The 22,633-nt window shown below is 37.8% G+C and overlaps 1 protein-coding gene across 1 annotated transcript; it reads left to right on the forward strand.

Annotated features, from left to right (window-relative positions):
- Window positions 1-8,321: 8,321 nt before the first annotated feature.
- Window positions 8,322-14,450, forward strand: LOC107765048 ((-)-camphene/tricyclene synthase, chloroplastic-like). The gene is made up of 7 exons (XM_016583641.2): window positions 8,322-8,564; window positions 10,275-10,572; window positions 11,896-12,280; window positions 12,800-13,018; window positions 13,222-13,360; window positions 13,443-13,691; window positions 14,055-14,450. The coding sequence occupies exons 1-7, from the start codon at window positions 8,322-8,324 to the stop codon at window positions 14,361-14,363; spliced, it is 1,842 nt and encodes a 613-aa protein (XP_016439127.2). The 3' UTR covers window positions 14,364-14,450.
- Window positions 14,451-22,633: the final 8,183 nt, after the last annotated feature.

Below are 22,633 nucleotides of genomic sequence, written 5' to 3' on the forward strand. Positions count from 1 at the left end.
CCTTTCCTGAATCAACTTTACATTTTCCAAGGCATCTTTCACTAAGTGTGTATCGTACAACTTAGCCTCACCAGGCTCGAACCACCCAATAGGAGAATGACATCGCCGACCATATAAAGCCTCAAATGGAGCTATCTCGATTCTGGACTGATAGTTGTTGTTGTAAGCAAACTTTGCCAAGGACAAGAACTGATCCCACTGCCCTCCAAAGTCAATCACACACGCTCTAAGAATGTCCTCCATAATCTGAATTGTCCACTCCGACTGTCCATCGTTCTGAGGATGAAATGTTGTTCTGAGCTCAACACGGGTCCCCAACTCACTCTGGACGGCTCTCCAGAAATGGAAAGTGAACTGAGGGCCTCTATCTGATATGATGGAAATAGGCACACCATGCAACCAGACTGCCTCCCGAATGTAAATCTGAGCCAACCTCTCTGAAGTATAAGTAGTCACAACTAGAATAAAGTGTGCCGACTTGGTCAACCTGTCCACAATGACCCACACTACATCAAACTTTCGTAAGGTCTGGGGCAACCCAACTACGAAGTCCATGGTAATGCGCTCCCACTTCCACTCAGGGATAGGCATCTACTGAAGTAGTCCACCTGACCTCTAGTGTTCATACTTAACCTGCTGGCAATTCAAACATATAGCCACATACTTTACTATGTCTTTCTTCATTCGCCGCCACCAATAATGCTGCCTCAAGTCACGATACATCTTCGTAGCACCTAGGTGAATGGAATACCGCGAACTATGTGCCTCCTCTAGAATCCTCTCCATCAAGCCATCAACATTTGGAACACACAGGTGACCCTGGAGTCGCATGACACCATCCTCGCCAATAGAAACCCCCTTGGCACTACCCTGTAGCACCGTCTCCCTGAGAACTGCCAAATGCAGATCCTCGAACTGGTGAGCCTTGATTTTCCCCAAAAGTGAAGACTGAGCAACAACACACGCAAGAAATCGGCTGGGCTGTGAGATGTCCAACCTCACAAGTCTGTTAGCCAGGGACTGGATGTCCAAAGCTAATGGCCTCTTCTCTGCTGAAATGAATGTCAAGCTACCCATACTCTCTGCTTTCCTGCTCAAGGCATCCCCGACCACATTTTCCTTGCCCGGATGATAAAGAATGGTGATGTCACAATCCTTTAGCAACTCAAGCCATCTACGCTGCCTCAATTTGAGATCCCTCTGCTTGAACAAATGTTGTAAGTTGCGATGATCGGTGTATACCTCACATGACACCCCATACAGATAATGCCTCCATATCTTAAGAGCATGAACAATCGTCGCCAACTCTAAATCATGCACAGGATAATTTTTCTCATGAATCTTCAGCTGACGTGAAGCATATGCAATAACTCGCCCCTCCTGCATCAATACACAATCCAAGACAACGCGTGAAGCATCGGAATATACCGTATACATCCCTGAACTGGAAGGCAACACAAGAATGGGCGTTGTAATCAAAGCTATCTTAAGCTTCTGAAAGCTTGTCTCACAATCATCGGACCGGCAGAAAGGAGCACCCTTCTAGGTCAATCTAGTCAGGGTGATGCAATAGATGAAAAGACCTGCATGAATCGCCGGTAATAACCTACTAACCCTAGGAAACTCTTGATCTCGGTCACTAAAGTAGGACATGGCCAAATTTGAAATGCCTCAATCTTCTTGGGATCCACTTTAATACCCTTTCCTGACACAATATGCCCCAAGAATGCCACTGATTCTAGCCAAAACTCATACTTGGAGAACTTACCATATAGCTTATGCTCTCGCAAGGTCTAAAGCACTACTCTCAAATGTTGCTCGTGCTCCCCCAAGCTACGTGAGTATATCAAGATGTCATCAATGAAGACGATGACAAAGGAATTGATATAAGGTCTGAACACCTTGTTTATCAAGTCCATAAATGCCGCTGGGGCATTAGTCAAGCCAAATAACAACACCAGAAACTTATAATGACCATATCTAGTATGAAAAGCAGTCTTCGAAATATCTCAGTCCTGAATCCTCAACTGATGGTACCCTGATCTCAAGTCGATCTTAGAGAACACTCTAGCACTCTGCAACTGGTCAAACAAATCATCAATGTGCAGCAACGAGTACTTGTTCTTGATGGTAGCCTTGTTCAACCAGCGATAATCAATGCATATCAGTATGGTCCCATCATTCTTCTTTACAAACAACACTGGTACACCCCAAGGTGACACACTTGGTCTAACAAATCCCTTTGCTAACAACTCCTCAAGTTGCTCCTTCAACTCTTTCGGAGCCATACATTACGGTGGAATAGATATAGGCTGGGTACCTGGAGCCAAATCAATACAGAAATCAATGTCACAATCTGGTGGCATGCCAGGAAGGTTAGAAGGGAATACATCGACAAACTCCCAGACTACTAGAACTGAATCAATCGTCGGAGACTCTGCGGTGGTGTCCCAAACATAAGCTAGATAATCCAAACACCCCTTCTCGGCCATATGTCGAGCCTTCAGAAAAGAGATAACCCTACTAGAAGTATCAACTGTGGAACCCTTCCACTCAAACCTTGGAAACTTTGGCATTGCTAATATAACAATCTTGGCATGGAAATCTAGGACAGCGTTATATAGAGATAACTAATCCATGCCCAGGATTACCTCAAAGTCGATCATATCGAGCAACAAGAGATTTACTCTAGTCTCGAAACCACAGAATGTGTCCACACAGGACCGGTAGATCCGATCCACAACCACAGAATCCCCTATAGGAGTGGACACGTGAACATGAGTGCCCAAAGGCTCACGAGGAATAACCAGGAAATGAACAAACAGAGATGACACATATGAATAGGTAGACCCTGGATCAAATAGCACTAAACCATCTCTACCACATACGAAAATAATACCTGTGATAACGGCATCTAAGGCCAATACATTTGGCCTGGCCGGATGGGCATAGAATCTGGCTGGAGCGTCGGCTGGCTGGCCTCCACCTGATTGAGCAGTGGCTGGCTGACCTCTCCCTGCCTGGCCTCCACCTCTAGGACGACCTCTACCACTTTATCCCCTTCCTCTAGGTGGTTGGGCAACCAGTTCTTTAATCATGGGCTGCTGACCCTGCTGTACTGCCTTACCCCGAAGTCTGGGGCAGTACCTCCTCATATGAAACAGGTCTCTACACTCAAAACAACCCTCGTAGTGTAGTGACCTACTACTCTGATGGCTGACCCTGATGGCCTGTAGACCCACTGGAAGAAGCCTGAATAGCCGGTGGACGGTATGAACTCTCCGGTATAGCACTGAAATAGGAACTAGAAGAACCCTGGGGACCTGAATACCCACTGGAGGAACCCTGAATAGCTGGCGGGCGGTAAGAACTCTCTAGTATGGCACTGAAATAGGGGCGTGCTGGAGCACCTCGAGCAAGTGGTGGTGCTGAATTTGGGGACCTGCTAGGTTGACCCCTTCCAAAATGACCTCTACCCCTAGCCGGGGCACCTCTGAACTCTCTAGAAAATCTAGCCCTTTTCTCCTGCTGCATCTGTTCCCTACCTCTCAGACGGTAGCCCTCAATCTTCCGAGCAATCTCTACCATTAGCTGATAAGGAGTGCCCATCTTCATCTCTCGAGTCATGTTGGCCCTAATGCCAGAATGCAACCCTGCAATGAACCTCCTCGTCCTTTCTGCATCAGTAGGAAGTATCATCAGTGCATGGCGGGATAACTCTGAAAACCTCACCTCATAGTGGGTAAGAAACATCTGACCCTGCTCTAGCTGCTCAAACTGATACAGTAGCTCTTCCCTCTCAGAGGGTGGGATATACCTGTCCAGGAATAACTGTGTGAACTAACTCCAAGTGATGGGGAGGAGAACCCGCTGGCCTGCAAAGAACATTAGAATGCCACCATCTACGGGCCCTGCCCTCCAGTTGGAAAGTAGTGAAGTCAACCCCATGCGACTCCACATCCTCATGTTGTGCAGTCTATCCCTGCACCTATCAATGAAATCTTGGGCATCCTCATGACGCTCACCCCCAAAGACAAAAGGGTGTAGTTTGGTCCGTTTGTCCAATAGCTTCTGCGGATCACCATCCGCAGTTGGTCTGGGCTCGGGCACTACTATAGTAACTGGCTGAGCCATATTAGAGGGTAGTGCACCCAGAGCCTGATACACTACAACTGCATGACCAGGAGCTTGAGCAGTAGGGGTCTGTGCTCCCCTTCCTGCCTATGATGTAGCTGGATCCACTGGAAATAAAGAATCCTGAGTTATAGTTTCTATGAACCGCAACATACGGCCCATGACCTCCTGGAAGCCCGGTGTTGTCATGAAGTCCGCTGGGCTAGGCTCAGCTGTAGGCACCTCGCTCTACTCCTCAATAATAGGATCTCCCGCAGGATCTGCTGGTGGTGCTATTGGAGCAGCTCTGGGACGCCCTCATCCCTTACCTCGGGCTGGTGCGCTCTCCCGGCCTCTGCCTCGGCATCTGGTAACAGGGGGAGCAGCTTTTCCTGGGTCTGGAACCTCTGCCATGTGCGTCCTCACCATCTGTGAGAGAATAAAAGAGGGAAATTTAGTACACCAACCACTGCACGATAGGAAATGAATAAAAAGTAGTTTCCTAACACCCTATAGCCTCTCGAAGATAAATACAGACATCTCCGTACCGATCCGCAAGACTCTATTAGGTTTGCCCATGACTTATGAGACCTATGTGAACCTAGTTCTCTGATACCATATTGTCATGACCCAATTTTAGTACAGGTCATGAAGGCGCCCAACATCGTTGTTAGGCAAGCCAACGCGTAAATATTAATCAGTTTTCGTTTTACTTTACTAAAATAGTTACGATAATTTCTTAATTTGAATTTAAAACAAGTGATGATTAGCATCGTACAATAATAGTTATACAATCCAAAAGAATAGTCTACCAATGTGTGTGCCAAGACTTGGTGTCACAAATATATGTGCATCTAGTAGAATACATAAAAGAATAACTCTATCCTACTGTCTGAAATAGAATAGACAGTCAAAAACAAAGAGAGACACTATCATGCTACTGAACGGCATAGGAAGGGAGCAGCTCACCGTGGGATCTCGGTCAACGATCAAGAATGCGCACCAGAATGGTAGCCAGATGTACCTGCCTCAGATCCTGTACAATTAAGTACAGAAACATAGTATGAGTACATAAACAACATGTAGCCAGCAAGTATCCCGTCTAACCTCGAAGAAGTAGTGAGGAGGGGTCGACTTCACACTTACTAAGGTCAATACCAATAATGAATAAAGATTTTCGCTAAGTATGGATAACATGGGCATAATAGCAAGCTTAGAGTTTGCAGAAAACAATCTATCAATTTCAGTCATGTCTTATAATAATTTCACTTCAAGAAATTTAACAAAGTAAGTCATGAATAAGATTTCACATAGATATCATGCGCACATTATACCGAGGTCATACGGCGCGGTCCAACAGAAAAGAAACTGTGCACTGCCACAGGGTCGAATGGCGCGAACCATAGATGCATCTATTTCTACCGAGGCGATCGATCCGATCCACAATATCAATTATCATTAAGAAGGCACATAACATCACATTCATTATTAAATAAATTCATACAAGTGCTCAAGAAATTGCATACGTTCACATATATTTATTTCCAATCCCTAACATGTCCTAAGTGATCTCATTAGCATAAAAGGATATAAACATTTACAATTATAGTATGATACGAGTTCTAAACTACCCGAACAATTAACATAATAGTAGCTACGCACGGACTCTCATCACCTCGTAAGTATGTAGCCCCCACAATTAGGATCACATAATTAGTTAACTCACCTAAGGGATAATTCCCTCTTAAAAGGTTAGAAAGGTGACTTACCTTGCTCCAAAGCGTATTTCCAATATCAAGAACGTGTTCAAACCCTCAATTTGGAGCCGAACGATCCAAAATTTATTTAAACGAGGTAAGAACTAGTAAATACAAGCTCAAAAGTTCGTATTCTAACTATTAAAGTAATTTCCCAACCCTAAACACAAGTTTCCTAAAATCCGTCCCCGGGCCCACGTGCCTGGATTCCAGAAAATTTTGAAGAAAGTTGTTCTCTATAACCTAAGGATCAAGAATATATGGTTTCTAGTTCATTCCATAACAAATTTCGTGGTTAAATCTTATATTTATCAAAACCCTAGGTTTTACTCTAATCCCATGATTTTTCACTAGTCTTTATGTGTTAATCTACCCAAAACTCAAGTATTAAACTCAAAATAAGTAGAAATAACTTACCTCAAGATGCTAAGTGGAAATTCTCTCTTTGGAAGCTCCAAAATCGCCCAAAAAATGGATGAAATGTGTCAAAAATGACACATTCCCATATTAAATGAAGGCACTGACTTCAACAATTTCCGCACCTGCGGTTAGGGGACCGCATCTGCGGTCTCGCTTCTGTGAGAGGGAGTCCGCATATGTGGAGTTGGGCTAGCTGGTTGGGACCCCTTCTGCGGTCTGGGGGGTCGCTGCTACGAAGCCGCTTCTGCGGGAAGGGAGCCGCATCTGCGGTTCCTAGGCTCCTTCCTCTTGGCCACACATGCAACGCTTCGACCGCTTCTGCGGTGTCACACCTACGGCTGACCAACCGCAAGTGCGATTATGACGGATAAATGGAGCTTCAGCTCCTTTCCAAAATTTCCAACTTCACTCGAGCCTCGTCCGATTGACGCTCGAGGCCCCCGGGCCCAGCCCGAACATACCGACATGTTTGAAATCATAAAACGGACTCGCTCGAACCCTCAGAACACCCGAAACAACGCTAAATCTAAGAATCACCTCCTAAATCAATTGAGTCAAACTTGTGAACTTCAAGTTCTTCAATTTACTTCCAATGCGATGAAACACACCTATACTACTTGGATTGACACCAAATTTTGCGTGCAAGTTTTAAATGGCAATACGGAACTATTCCCAATCTCATAACTTCGTTCGGACATCGATAACACAAAAACCCGCTCCAAACCAAATAATTAAGAACTTCAAAATCCTTAAGGAACCAACTTTCACTATTAGGTGCCAAAACACTCACGGATCATCCAAAACCCGATCCGTACATATGATCAAGTCCGAAATCATCATACGAACCTGTTAGAATCTTCAAATTCGGATTCCGAGGCCGTCTACTCAAAACGTTGACCAAAGTCAAACTTGGCCTTTTAAGCCAACCTTAAGGAACCAAGTGTTCCAATTTCAACTCAAACTCTTCCAAATCCCGAACCAACTATTCCCACAAGTCATAAATCAGTAAAAGCAAGTACGGAAAGTCTTATCTAGGGGAACGGTGTTCTAAAAAGCAAAACGACCAATCGGGTCGTTACATGAATGTTCACTGCAGTTAAGTCGACGTCGCGAATTTTTTGTTGATAGCCCGAAAGGAGTTTTGACATGAAATTTATAGGTACTTCAGGTCTTTGCATTTTCTTTCTAGCGGTGCAAAGGGATTGTAATTGGACACTCCTAGCTCAAGATATGACTTGAGGTACATCTGCCCGGTGTCCGTAGCCCCTAGAGTCCCCTTCCTTCTTATTAGCTGTGTATTTTCCCCTCAGACAACTTCATGTTATATTCTAACCTTTATTTGTACTATTCTAGTAGCTCGTGCACTTGGAGTTGTATTAGATATTTCAGTTGTTATGATTTTCCGCATTATATTTTAGATTATTGCAGTTATTACAGTTTCTTTTTTATTATTCAAATTGGACTGTTGAAAATTGTTAAATTGTTCTAATGTTGGCTTGCCTAGCAAGTTTAATATTTGGCACAATCACGATTCTGAAGGTGAGAATTTCGGGTCGTGACAAAAACTGAAACTATGAATTAAGGCTTTTTTCTTTTCTGGAAAGTTTTTAATTTTTTGTTTTTAGGCCTCTAGGGTTTCTATGTAGAAGTGTTTAAAGGATTAGAAGAAGGAAAATGTGTGAAAGGAGAAGAACAGGACGGTAGGGTGAAGAGGGGGGGGGGGTGATGAAGATGAAGAATAGGAGGGGCTGGGGCTGATTTTTTTGCTTTACTTTGGACTATTACGCGCCCACTGTTTCTTTATATTTAATTTCTTCGCCACATCAGCTTTTAGAGTGGTATTTGTTATACTAATGGTATTAGAACATCCATAAAGTTAAGTGTGAAACTAATTTTTTCTAACAAGTATAAAGAGCAGCTTATGTATTATTCCTTATATATGCCAACTGCTTGGGGATCCAATTACCATATTAAAAAAATCTCTCCACTCATAAAATTTGATCAAACTTGAATAAAGTAGAGATGCTACTGATGGCCACCTCCATAAGACCTGCAGCTCCTTCTCTTTCCTTTTTCAGTGGCAGAAAGACATCATTTGTATCAAAAGCCAAACCCTGCAGCCTCTCTACGGCTAATTCCACTAGTCCAAAAGCTGAACCACCATTGAGTCACAGCTCTATTCCCACAAATATGAATACCGATAGGCGTTCTGGGAATTACAAACCTGCTACCTGGCCTTTCGAATATATCGAATCCATTAGCAATGATTATGTGGTACAGACTCTTATGATTAAGTCTTTCTTGTTACTTAAAGATAATATCTCTATATACTGTATTTTAATGGATCAGAATCACGTGAGTATTTAATCAAATCTATATAATAATATAATTGTGGGACATTGCTCAGTGATGTGGAACTCTTATAAACTAGGAATCCCATTTATCCTTTTTCTCAATTTCTTTGGTTTTGGTTCCTATTTTCTCCATTTATATGCTATTTTAATTTAATTTTATTTTTTAAAAAAGACAACAACCCCTTTCAGTTTGAGACAGTAGTTAGTTTAATAACCGTTTGTTCTATAAAAGGAACGCTTATAGGAATTCTAAATCTCAAGCTTTTGCTCCTTCCAGGATGCTATTATATTCTTTATGTCAGAAATATAAACTTATCTTAACCATTATGCGGGTCTTCTGAATTGAAAGAGTTCTACTCCAACCCTTCCAAAACTTCTTCTTCCTGATTGGATTGTCTTTTGTGTTATAAGAAATCAAGGAATGCAATTTTGAGTTCTTTAATAGATATAATGTGTAAGGGTCAGATTTTGCAAACAGGTACGTATTAATTTTGATGGCATCAACGTCAGGTTTTGTTCCTTTAATTAACTAATTTAGAGTTAAAATTTTCATATCTTACCGATTGTAACTTAACTTCTTTAAGGAATAGGGTACATGTAATCATAAAATGGTGATCTCTATTGCATAATTTAAACTTAACTTCATGCATGAATAGTAGTATCATATGGTTAATGGTTATAGTTGTTACCTCTATTGACATATATACGAGTTGATTAATTATATAAATGAAAATATGTCGATTAATATTTTCAAGGTTAGACAAGAATTAGGCTTATATTAATATTTAAAAAATATTCTTGAAAGAATAAGAAAAATGATTTTTACGTTTAACCATTATTTAAAGGATGGTGACCTTTTATCATAATTTTTTTGTCCCATGAGAGAAACATAATATGTTATTGTTTTATGTATTATGCTCGAAAACAATATATGAATAATTTGAGCTTTAATGATTTCGCTAGATTCGGGATTAATATATATTTATATTTTAGTTGAGAATATTTACATGACAATTTTGGATACTTTTTGTATCCTATGTTAATGTTTTTTGTGGACAATATGAAGTATTTCTTCCACTTTCATAAAGGTTGCAAAGATGGTATAGTTAACTCTAACAAGTTACTTGGAAGACATTAAATTTTCATTCACTTGGTAAGCACTTTGAACATGCGTACAATCATGTCCTTATAAAAAAGTATAGGAATTACGAACATATAATGTGTTTCAGAAAATTAATAAAAGACCAAATTAATATTCTGGTGAAGAAGTTAATCGAGGGCTGTATAAAAATTTAGTACATATACCCAGTTTATAATGGTTTTTCATTTGGATGGTAAAAAAACACAACCTCAAAAAGTTCTCCACATTAATGATTTAGTACATATACCCAGTTTATAATGGTCTTTCATTTGGATGGTAAAAAGAACACAACCTCAAAAAGTTCTCCACATTAATGATTTTTTAGCATATCTTTACATTTGATTTTATTTTTATATATATCTTGCATTATATTTTATTGTTTAATTTATAATTCCTAATTTTCACAAAAGTATATTTAATTGCGCGAAGCACAAATAAATTAATTAGTGATGATTATTTTAGTTTTTTTAAAAAAAATTGCGTATATAGGGAAAGAACTATACGAAGCGATTTAATGAACTGAAGGAGGAAATGCGGAAGAAGTTGAAGATGATGGATGATGTTGATGGAGAAGAATTAGAGAAGCTGGAGCTGATTGACAACTTACAAAGACTTGGACTGAGTTACCACTTCAAGGATGAAATCTTTCAAATTTTGAGAAGCATACACCAACAACAAATATTACAGCAGCAAGGCAGAAACATAGTCTCAGGAGAATATTCATTATTATACGCCACAGCTTTGAAATTTAAACTCTTGAGAGAATATGGTTTTGATATCTCTCAAGGTACGTACCTACTGTTCATCTGTGCATGTTTTGGGGTCCTTTTTTATGCTCTTATATTCTTTTGGTTATATTATGTCTTTTAACATAGACCAGTAAGGCAATAGTCTCAAATTTTGTGTGATTTTATAAAAAGATTGAAAATTTTGGAGGAAGCCAACCTTGTATACATCTAAATGTTGACATGGGACATACACAGAGTCACATACATATATGTGCAGATTTTTTAGGAATATACATTTATTTCTTTTTCCTAATATTTAGGACTAAATTTGTGTATTTATTAGGAAAAACTGATTTTTTAGGACACAAGGTATACCCTATTTTAAGTGTGTTCAAAGGAAGAAACTTTGCATCACATTCACATCTTGGGATACTTTTGTTTGTCATTAACATAATAATTAATTCTAAATTTTTTTAGGTAAATTAGCTAAAAGTTTTGAGTAATTTCAGTTCCTTTTATAGGCTTAGGAGTAGTTTTTTTTTTTGGGTTATAAGTTATCACAACATTAAAAATAAAAATAAAAGCACCACAAATTTAACATATATAAACTAAAAGAAAATACGATGATTACTGCAAGAAAAAACTAACATATATAAGGCACAGAAAAAGAATTGACTTGAAAAGGCTGAAAAAAATTAAGTAAATATATAGTCCTTCCATTTTATTTAAGCAACAATATAAATTGAATATAAATTTTAACAAGGAAAGAAAATTTTTGAAATATAAAATAATAATGTATAAGATATCTTAAAATCCACAATATTTCATGGCAATTTTCAGAAGATCAAGTCATTAAGGACACTTAGAGAAGGTTAAGTTTTGAGAGTTTGAAAGTACAAAAAATATTAGTTACTTACTCCTTTACAAATTAGATCTAAATGAAAAATTCAATGTTAGGTATAATTAACCCACAATTAAGTTATTATAGTATTAGTTACTCAATTCAGGAGTTACCAATGTAAGGAAAGAATAACTAATGCATAATTGATAGAGCTACCAATGTTTTAAAAAGAACAGTCACACCTCTATATAATTATATTTTATTATAAAAGTCAAATCTCACTAAAATAGCATTTTACCAATTATTAACAATAATATCCATCTTTATTGTAATAACTTTTCTTTCTTTTTTTTTTTTTTTTTTTTTTTTGTAAAATCGCTCCTCTATATATATAACAACCATCTTTATAGATATATAACCTCTACGATTACCAATAATCGGTCTCTGTGACAAAATATTATGTGTATATATATTCATAATGAAAGATTTCCTTCCGTAAAAAAATTTGCACATATATTTAGATTTTTTCCTCCTTGTTTAGATATATTGAACAGTTTCAAGATTGAGGACGGTAATTTCAAGGAAAGTCATGGTAAAGACCTAAAAGGATTGTTGCAATTGTACGAAGCTTCGTTTTTTGCTACAGAAACAGAAAACACTTTGAAATCCGCCACAATAGTCACAAAGCTGGAGCTGAAGAATTATCTTGAAAATTATGAACACAATGAGGAGAATGTAACAGCAACATTAGTCCACCATGCGTTGGAACTCCCTTCGCATTGGATGATGTTGAGATTAGAGACAAGGTGGTACTTAAACGTTTATGAGAAAATGCCAAATGCTAATCCTCTTCTGCTCGAGCTTGCCAAGTTGGACTTCAACATTGTTCAAGCAACACATCAAGAAGATTTAAGAGATGTATCAAGGTGAGACATCTCTCTCTGTCTCTATTTATTAATGTATAATATATCTATCGTTATAAGTGTTCATTATGTAATTCCAACATTCCTTCTTATTCGGTAGCATCCACAATATAGCTATATGAGGTTTGAGAGTCGTGCTTAGTGGGAGAACTTTACGGGACAAGTGTTAGTATGTCACTTTTGTTTGTCTCTTCGTGAAACTGTTCTCTCGATATCTTGTACTTTCTTTTATTATAGTGGATTGCTCATCTCCGCGGTGAATGTAGGTCAGTTGACCGAACCACATTATATGTTTATGTCTCTTTTGATAGATTTCTCTTTTGTTGTGTGATTTATCGTCGTTCCACGTTTACTTTGCTAGTTTCCGCATGACACTTGATTTTTTTCGGTCCTAACAAATATATCTATCGTTAACACATATAGGTTGAACAAATATTTTTACATAATTATTTAGAATTTTTTTTTAATTTTTTTTTTATAATTTCTCATTCAGCATTGATGAGTAATTACTTATATTTAAAGGTGGTGGAAGAACACATGCCTGGCAGAGAAGTTGCCATTTTCAAGGGACAGATTGGTGGAGTCTTTCTTCTGGGGAGTAGGGACAGTATTTGAGCCTCAACAACGACACTGCCGAATAATGATAACAAAGCTCATTGCTCTTGTTTCAACCATTGATGATATTTATGATATTTATGGGACTTATCATGAGTTACAACTCTTCACTGATGCTGTAGAAAGGTAATTAAAGTATCTACAATTCATTATAATCTTGCGTAACACAAAACATGACTCAAGCGACAAATATTTTCAAGATTCTTTTTTAATAATTAGCTTCTCCTTTTCACGTACGTTCAAATTTCACCTACTTCCTCTAATTAATTTAGCCCTCTATTAGTTCTCCTTTCTATTGACGTGAAAATATAAAATAATAATAAATTCAGATGGGAGCTAAGAGCAATGGAGCAACTTCCGGACTACATGAAAGTAATGTACCTTGCGTTGTTCAACACAATCAATGAAATGGCGTACGAAGTTCTTAAAGAGCAGGATATCAACGTCCTACCCTACCTTACAAAACCAGTAAGAATAATATCGTTGTATTTATAGCCCCATAGATAAATCATGCCTATTTTATTAATTTCCTATTTTTTTAATTAATTAGTGGACAGAGTTATGCAAAACTTACTTACAAGAAGCAAGATGGTTCTATAATGGACATAAGCCAACTCTGCAAGAATACATGGATAACGCATGGATCTCAATTTCAATGCCTATGATATTAATCCACGCATTCTTCTCAGTCACCAACCCAATTACCAAAGAGGAATTGGAATCAATAAGCAAGTACCCAGACATAATTCGCTGGTCTGCAACAATTATTCGATTGGCTGATGATTTAGGGACATCGCCGGTATGCTTTTTTTACCTTTCTTTCCCATGAAATTTATATAACTCCTCTTATAAATGTTATAACATTTTAAACCTTCATAATGACATATCTGATCAGAGGTTGCCCAATAGGGGCCTGCCCACCGATTATAGCTCGATGGTGGTGAAAATAGTGTAATACTGTATATATATATATATATATATATATATATATATATATATATATATATATATATATTAGGTTAGCAAATCCCTCTAGAAAAATAAGCCCTTATTTTCCTTTCGGATCAAAGTAGTATGAAATATATGGCCTTCAAAAATAACAAACGGACGTTGCAAATTCTCGATGTCTCATATAATTTTTCTCCTCGTATATTTATTTCAGTATGAATTGAAAAGGGGGGATGTTCCAAAGTCAATTCAGTGTTACATAAACGAAAAGGGTGTTTCGGAAGAAGAGGCAAGAGAACACATACAATTTTTGATAAAGGAGACATGGGAAATGTTGAACAGAGCTCAGAGAGAAAACTTGTTATTTTCTGGAACATTTGTTGAAGTTGCAAAGAATATTGCAAGAACGGGACAGTGCATGTATTTGCATGGAGATTGGCATGGAATTCAAAACGCCGATAGTGAAAATAGCATATCCAAAATACTTTTTGAGCATATCACAGTTCCTAATCCATCCCTATAATTAAAGCTAAAAGCTAGTAGTATAAGTTATATGTATCAAATAAGACTGTGAACTTGTGCTTGCGTAATACTGTACGTGAAAGCAATGATGAGTCAACTTATTAATTACACGATATATAGCTTGTTTTGATGGTTGTTACCCATATTTTCACGATGTACGTGTTTGTATCATTTTATATAGTTTTATAATATTTTAGTATTCGGTTTAAATAGTCGTATTGAATGTGTCACGACCCCGATTTTCCATTTTCGGGAGTCGTGATGGCGCCTACTCGTGAAAGCTAGGCAAGCCAATAGTTACAGTTTTACCACCATCATTATTAACTCAAACATGAACATATAATAACAAACAAAATAATTATGAAATGTGGAAGTGATATAACAATCCAACAATTCAAATACATAACTACCCCAACTGATCTGGTGTCATAATTCACGAACAACTAAGATTTACTAAAAATATAAGCCTGAAAGAAGTACAAATGTTCTCGAAATAGAAAAGACAAAAGAAACTAAAACAGGGAAAGGGGACTTCAGACTCTGCGAACGCCAACAGATATACCTTGGTCTCCTTGGACTGAAGGCAGCAACCTCGAATCTACTCACAAGGTCCGGCACCAAAATTTGCACAAAAGTGTAGAGTGCAGTATTAGTACAACTAACCTCATGTACTAGTAAGTGTCGAGCCTAACCTCGTCGAAGTAGAGACGAGACTAGGACACGACAATCATATAAACCTGTTCAGTTAAATCATATACGAGCAGAACAATAATAACAAAAAATAACATATAAAAATGGGATGGGGAAACATGTTGCGGGGAATATCAAATTCTAGCAGTAGTTCAACAGAGAAGCATAATGAACACCACATTTGTATCAACATGGATAATGAAACAGTAACACGTGCACGACATCGCCCTTCATGCTTTTACTCTTGTTCTCACCATAAGAAACAATAGAAACGACACGACATCACCCTTCGTGCATTAACTCTCCTAATCGTGGCACGGCATCACCCTTCGTGCATTAGCTCTCAAATCATGGCACGGTATTACCCTTCGTGCATTAACACTCACATATCGGCACGATATCACCCTTAGTGCATTAACACTCACTCACAATATCGTGCACGGAATCACCCTTCGAGCGTTACACTCTTTCTTACCCAATCAATAGAAACAATACATCCCGGCAATGGAGTGAACACTAACATCCTGGCAGGGGAATCAACAATAGAAATAATAACATCCCGGCAAGGGAATCAGCTATAACCAATCTCTTTTCAACAGTTAATTCCATGAAATAAGTCTCAACATGGGTCAGTACTTAACAGTGATCAAATACTCAACAATATCATAAAACTTGCTCAATATAGAGAAACATTATTTTAAGCATGAACAGTACATGATAAGAGACATAACGGTCACAATATAAGACTCAGTTGCACGATGAACATCAACGTATAGATACTCGTCACCATGCCTATACGTCGAACTCAATACTAACATGTAGCAAATAAGACAACGATACTTATTTCCTCAAGCTAAGGTTAGACCAAACACTTACCTCGATCGCACAGTCAAAATCAAGCCTCAATTACTGCTTTACCTCTCGGTTCCAATTCCAATCCACTTGAATCTAGTCATAATTAACTGATTAACATTAATTAACGCTAAATAAACCAATTCTAATGCATGAGTATAGATTTCCCAATGTTTTTCCCAAAAAAGTCAAAAACCGACCCCAGACCCGCTTCGTCAAAACTCGAAGTTCAAACCAAAACTCGATTACCTATTCACTCACGAAATTAAATATGCAATTGGTTTTGAAATCCGATCTTAAATTGAGGTCCAAATCCCCAAAATTAGAAAATCTTAATTTCTACCCAAGAATACACAATTTCCCATGAAAACCCCTAGATTTTGAAGTAAAATCGTGTAAAAAGATGAAATAGATTCAAGAAAAAGAGTTAAGATTCATTTACCTATGATTTGGGGAAGAACTTTATCTAGGAAAATCACCCTTTCGAGTTTAGGATTTGAAATTTTGAAGAATGAAGTGAAAATCCCGTTTAAAATCTCACTTAACAGGGTGCAGTTATCGCAATTGCGTCAGGGGTTCGCACTTTGAATTTACTGTTAACTTCGCATTTACGACACATACGTAGCATTTGCGATTTCTGGGGCCTTCGCAATTCCGGCCAAAGTTTCGCATTTGCGAGGTTGGCCTTCCCAAGCTTTCTTCGCATTTGCGACAATATTGTCGCATTTTCTAGGCCGGCAGACTTCGCATTTGCGAAGCCTAATCTTGCATTTGTGAGATCAGAGGCCTGTGCAAAACACCAGATGCACAATTGAGTTTTCTTAAGTTTTAATCACTCTATGGCCTATCCAAAACTCACCCGAGCTCTCGGGCTCCAAACCAAACATGCACGCAAGTCTAAAAATATCACAGACTTGCTCGTGCAATAAAATCATCAAAATAACATAAAAAACTATGAATTTAATCTCAAACTCATGTTTTTCCTCAAAAACACTTCAAATTTATTATTTTCACAACCGGATGTCCGAATCACGTCAAATCAACTCTGATCTCACCAAATTTTGCAAATAGAACTTAAATATCATAGCTAACTTGTACCAAGCTCCGAAACCAAAATACGGACCTGATACCATCAAGCTCCAACACTATTCAATTTCTAAAAACCTTTATATTTTCTAGCAAACAATTTTCTTTAAAAACTCTTTTCTTGGGCTACAGACCCTATGGGACCTTCAAATCACGGGTCCGAGTCCGTTTATCAAAAATATTGACCGAAGTCAATTTTAATCAATTTAAAGGCCAAATTCAATATTTTTTTAAAATTTCACATAAAAGCTTTCCGGAAATGTGTCTGGACTGCACACCCAAATCGAGGAAAAATAAAATAAGGTTTTCAAGGCCTCAGAACCCGGATTCGGGTTCTAAAACAGAATGATAACTGTTAAATTTACTAAAATACATTGAATTATTATAAATATTAGATTCATCAAACATTACTATAAAAATAATTTAAGACAACATTATTTTCAAATTTATCACCTAAAACAAAAATAGTCTTAGCAAAAATAGAAAAAAGTGGATGGAGAATATATCGATAAAAGAGCTATAAAAAACGGTAGCGTAGTTGAACTTGAAATATGAGGTGAAGATTCTAATACTGTAAGATAAAGTTAAATAGAAAAGTAGAAAAAAAGAAAAAACAGATAGGAAAGAGATCAATAACATAATGCTCCAATCACTTCAAAAACATATAATGGGTCTTTTGTTGTTACGTAACAATAAATTGAATAATATAATAAATAAAATTTAAACAATTAGATCCAGAGTTTTATTGTTGCTCCGATTCATAATAAAAGTACAACACAATGAGTAACAACCATCCAAATGAGCTATTTCATCTATCTCGATTTGTTTGACATAGTTTGATTTAACATAAGATTCTGTAAATTTGAAATGTCGTGCGCAAAAAGAGATCTACCTTCGCTTTGCCCTATCAAGTTCTCTTGTTCTTCTTGTTCCTCATAAGTAGGTGTATCTTAATTTCTTCAAATGAAAAGTATTTTGGACTTATTAATTGTTGCTCCCAAACGCACACGCAAGTATACGTGGTCAACAAGTAATACATGATTGTAAGTCCAGATATCGTATCCACATGGACTTGTGATTAACTATCAACTAAATTAAACAAAAATAATTAATCTATTCAAGTGAATCATAATGTATGAATATTTAACTAAAACTAATCTAAAGTAACAAATTAAGAGATTAAAGAAAACAAGTTGGAGAATTATAGAGACAAATTCAATGTAAGTGAATATTCTAGAGCTATGGGTTAGCTAACAATCCCGTTGAGTTTTCCACTTAAATCGTCTAATTAATTTATCTAGTTTATTGATTGACATGGTTAATATTGCTCGTAGCCTTCTTCCGAAGTACCACTCGCCTATTCAAGCTAACCTAGCGCCTATATTCCTATAGAATTAGGATTAACAAGAATGCATTAATAATTCTCGTATAATAATCAAGCAAGGCGATTAGGTATATTCCTATCCTAACTTCAAATCCGCCCCCCTCAGAGTTAAGATCTTGCTCTACTCAATCTTATGAGTTCGGTATGCTAATGATGGGTCAGTCTGAAGAACTTGAGGCCGTGTTTTGACTGTAGCTTGAGTGCAGGGATGTTGGTTATGTGAGCATATGCTTTTGGACTTATATGTCCGGTAGTGTCCCTATTGGTGGAATTTGGGGTTGGATGGCTATGTAACGAGTATGATGTGACTGCAGGAAGTGATCAGATGGTTTGGATGTTACAAAAAGCATTTGATCGAGATGTAAATTGGTGCTTGATTTCTATCTTGATTTGACGTATAATCTCGAGTTATGGGTGTGTTAAAGGATACTTCATGTTTTTTGGTTGTAGAGCAAAGTGATGTTTTCAATGTCGTGATATGAGTTCAGACTTGGGAAGATTCAGTGATTGCGTAATAGTTATGACTGTTGAAGGGTATAAAGAGATATTAGTTTGATGCAAAGCAGGTGGGTTATCTCCAGCGGAGTGTCCTAAGGTTTCAGTGATCCCTATGTTGTTTTGTAGTGAGTCCTCTTTTACCAGTGAATTATATGTTTTTCAATTTGAGTTTAGATCATTTATGAGAGTTGCCTTGACTGTTATAAGGGTGAATGCGAGAATTGCAGATAATCTGAGATATTAGATGGTTTGTGTTACATGAGATTATAAAGGATTTAGTTGAATCGCACTGCGGTATTATGGCAATAATAGAGTGTGGGAATTGTGAGTTATTATGTGTTTTGATCTATGACTTTGAGACAAGTGGGGGAGTCTTCTATGGATAAGTTGATTGTACGGTTATCTGTTGTATTGGTTTCAGTCTGAGGTATGCTGGTGAATCAGTTATGGCTGGCAGAGGTTGAGTTCGAGGATGACTCGAGTAAAGCATTTCTGGATACGGGTTGTATAATGTTTGTAGGTATATAGGAAACACTTAATGATAAAGTTGTTATATGTAAAGAACGTAGTGTGCATGGAGTATGGAATTCACTCGGTTGCTTAGGAGTGTGGATTACTTCCTTGATTGTTGTTGTGCTAATGGGGCACATGTTGTTCGGTCAGTTTAGTTGATATTTGAGCAGAGTGCAAGACTCTTTAGAATGGTCCTAACGGATTTAAGATTTAATGTAACAATTGGAAATTTTCAAGATTTGTATATGGCTAGGGTCTAAGATTTTTCATTGGTTGGTGTCGAGACTTGTGGCACTTCTATAGCCTTATGGATTCTACATTTCAGTATTACAAAGGTAAAAGAAACAACTTTAAATTCGCATAAGGTCTCTTCAGAGTGGGTGTATCGGTTATAGTGCTTTGGGGTGCTTTTGAGGGAATTCAGTGGCTTGTTGTCCTTAGGGCGGTGTGGTTTTATGCTAGGGTCTCATAGGTTGAGTTTGGTTAAGGATAGTGGTGCTCTAGAGATGAGGAGTATCAAGTTGAGGGTAATTCAGAAGGAACTCTGAGAATGAGGACATCTTGGTAATGGGTTGGATCGGTATGGTAACATATGTGATTGACTCTTTTGGTTCTTATGATGTAGTGAGTTTCTACAGGTGTTTTGTGGTGATAATATTGTGTTTAACGGCTTGCGTAGCTTGGTTGAGTTAGAGAGATTCAGTCTTGATGGTTAATTAAGTTCAAATAGTCTCAGAGAGTTCTTGATGGTTTCTACCACGATTTGAGATATATATTTCCTACTGGTGTGTGAGACATGTTGCGTGTTGCGATTTTCTCCTTGATGGGATCAAATGAAAAGTTCTTGGCTAATTGAGTATATAGTTACTTGTGACTTGGAGTGGACTACAAAGTTCTCATATTTTTCGTATGATGACATGGTATATGCGGTGTGTTGTGTATGATTGGGGTTTTCATGTTTAAGGTCACGTTTCAGTTTTGAAGGGAAGGTCATGAGCCTTTAGGCAATATGTGCAGTTTCAGATAACTAGGTAAATGATATTGCTATCTGGTATGGCTTGATGAGAGTATATATTTCAAAAGGGGCATTGTGTTTTGATTTATGGATACTTCTATGGTATTACGACACTCTTCTAGTGGATCGACTGTTGATGCTCAAATTTTTTTTTGTGGCACAGAAGAATTGTAGAAGTATTCCTCGAGGGATGATTATGTATTGGAGAAGTGTTAGACATTCAGGCGGTGGAGTCGAGATCAGATATGGCATTTGTAGGTTCTATGGATTTGGAGACTAGTAGTTCTCATGAGTGGATTATTTCGGGTTGTGGACTGTGAAAATGTAGCCAAGGTTAGTAAAAGAGTAGTATGTGTTGTGATTCATTCATTGTGGACTTTCGGAGGGTTATTTATCTATTGTGGGTGACCGAATTTGGGGTTCATTGGTAGGCCCAATATAGATGTGTGTTCTACACCGAGTCGAATTTGTTGACTCCGAACTGCTATTATTGAGAGATGTTCCTTTCAGTTATTGTTGATCTTATTCGTGTTTTGAAATGATCTGTGAGTTACTCTTCTATGTCATGAGGGGTTGTGATTCGATTGTTATATGCACATATAGTGCAGTTCTATTTGGGCTTTACAGTGGAATTTGAGCGAGATGAGTATTTGGGTATTGCATGATTGATTGCGCGTAGGCTATGTTCTTTCCGAACATTTGTATTGTGTTATTTTCTCTATGTGATTATGGTAATGCACTTTGGGTACTTGATGTCGAATTTTGCGTGGTTATTGATTTTGAGCAAGGCAGCTCGAGGTAGATTATATGGACCAGTGTTTGGATCGGATCACTCATTGCCGTGAAGTTATGTTGAGATATGATCCATTATGCTGGATTCGTGTGTTTTGGTTCTACTGTGTGTGCTAGGCTCTTAGCATAGCGTTGTGGTAGTACTTGTTAAGTTGGTAGGACAGTCCTCTCGTTTGAGTTATTTTCATGATTGAGTACATTTGGAATGTTGCCAAATGTTGCACGGGTCATCGTGTTAGATTGTATTGATTTTTTATGCCACTGAAGTGGACGGGTTGGACGAGATGAAGTCATTGAACCTAGGATGGATACTATTGGATTTGATTATGGTATATTTGGAAGGATTATGTCAAAAGTTATCTTGGAAATCTACTATAGTTCTGGTCGAAGGAGAGGGAGCTCTACAACCTGTTGACCTGGTGAATGGTTATGAGTTGTTGCATGGTTATTTCATCATTGGCAGTGTATGAAGGTGTTATAACAAGGGTTTGTTTGATAAGAGGTTTGTTACCGGCATTAGATTATTTGGAGCAGCTACTGTGATTAGAAGATATCGCTATGAGTATTTGAGTCGCGTGGTATATCATGTGATTACATTTTGGGTCATGGTGAAGACTTGATATAGCTTATTCAGACTTGTACAATGTGTTGATATAAGATTCTAAACTTATGGAAATTTTGGATGTTGCAAATTGGATTCTAAGGCTTATGGTCTAAGTTAAATTAGGAAATTTCAGTTATGTTGTGTTATCAGACCTATTTGGGATAGGGTGACTTGATATCACCCCCGGGGTATGTGCATGGTAAGGTTACACAGTGGTTTGATGGCTTTTGGAACAACTCTAGGCACGTTCGAGGACGAACGTATGTTTAAGTGGGGGAAGATGTAATGACCTCATCACTCGTTTTAAGAATTAGCACTTCGCTTTGTAGTTTTCGGGCATGAATAGCTCTGTATGATGTATTATGACTTATGTGAATCGTCGTCTTTGGTTTTCAGGTTATTCGTATTTGATTTGGAAGAATGATTCTCAACTAGAAGCTTTAAATTTGAAAGGTTTGACCAATTTTGACTTTACAGTATTGGACCTCGGATTAGAATTTCGATTGTTTTGTTAGCTATGTTGGGTGATTTTGGACTTAGGAGCGCGTCTAGATTGTTATTTGGAGGTCCGTAGTAGAATTTGGCTTGAAATGGCGGAAGTTTAGATTTTGAAAAGTTTGATCGGGAAAGGACTTTTTCATATCAAAGTCAGATTCCGATTCCGGAAGTTATAGTACGTTTGTGATGTCGAGTGTGACTTATGTGCGAAATTTGAGGTCAATCGGATGTGATTTGATAGGTTTCGGCATCAGTTGTGGAAGTTTCAAGTTTCAAGTTCATTAATTTTTGAATTGAGTTGCGATTCATTGTTTTGATGTTGTTATGTGTGTTTTGAGG

The sequence above is a fragment of the Nicotiana tabacum genome, chromosome 6, assembly GCF_000715075.1.
Source record: "Nicotiana tabacum cultivar K326 chromosome 6, ASM71507v2, whole genome shotgun sequence".
Taxonomy (NCBI): Eukaryota; Viridiplantae; Streptophyta; class Magnoliopsida; order Solanales; family Solanaceae; genus Nicotiana; species Nicotiana tabacum.

Excerpts from the sequence above, each read along its gene's own strand:
- LOC107765048 (XM_016583641.2), top strand. The coding sequence starts at position 8,322 with ATGGCCACCTCCATAAGACCTGCAGCTCCTTCTCTTTCCTTTTTCAGT. Across the intron at positions 8,565-10,274 it reads CCATTAGCAATGATTATGTG|GGAAAGAACTATACGAAGCG; the intron begins GTACAGACTCTT and ends TTGCGTATATAG. Across the intron at positions 10,573-11,895 it reads TGGTTTTGATATCTCTCAAG|ATATATTGAACAGTTTCAAG; the intron begins GTACGTACCTAC and ends CTCCTTGTTTAG.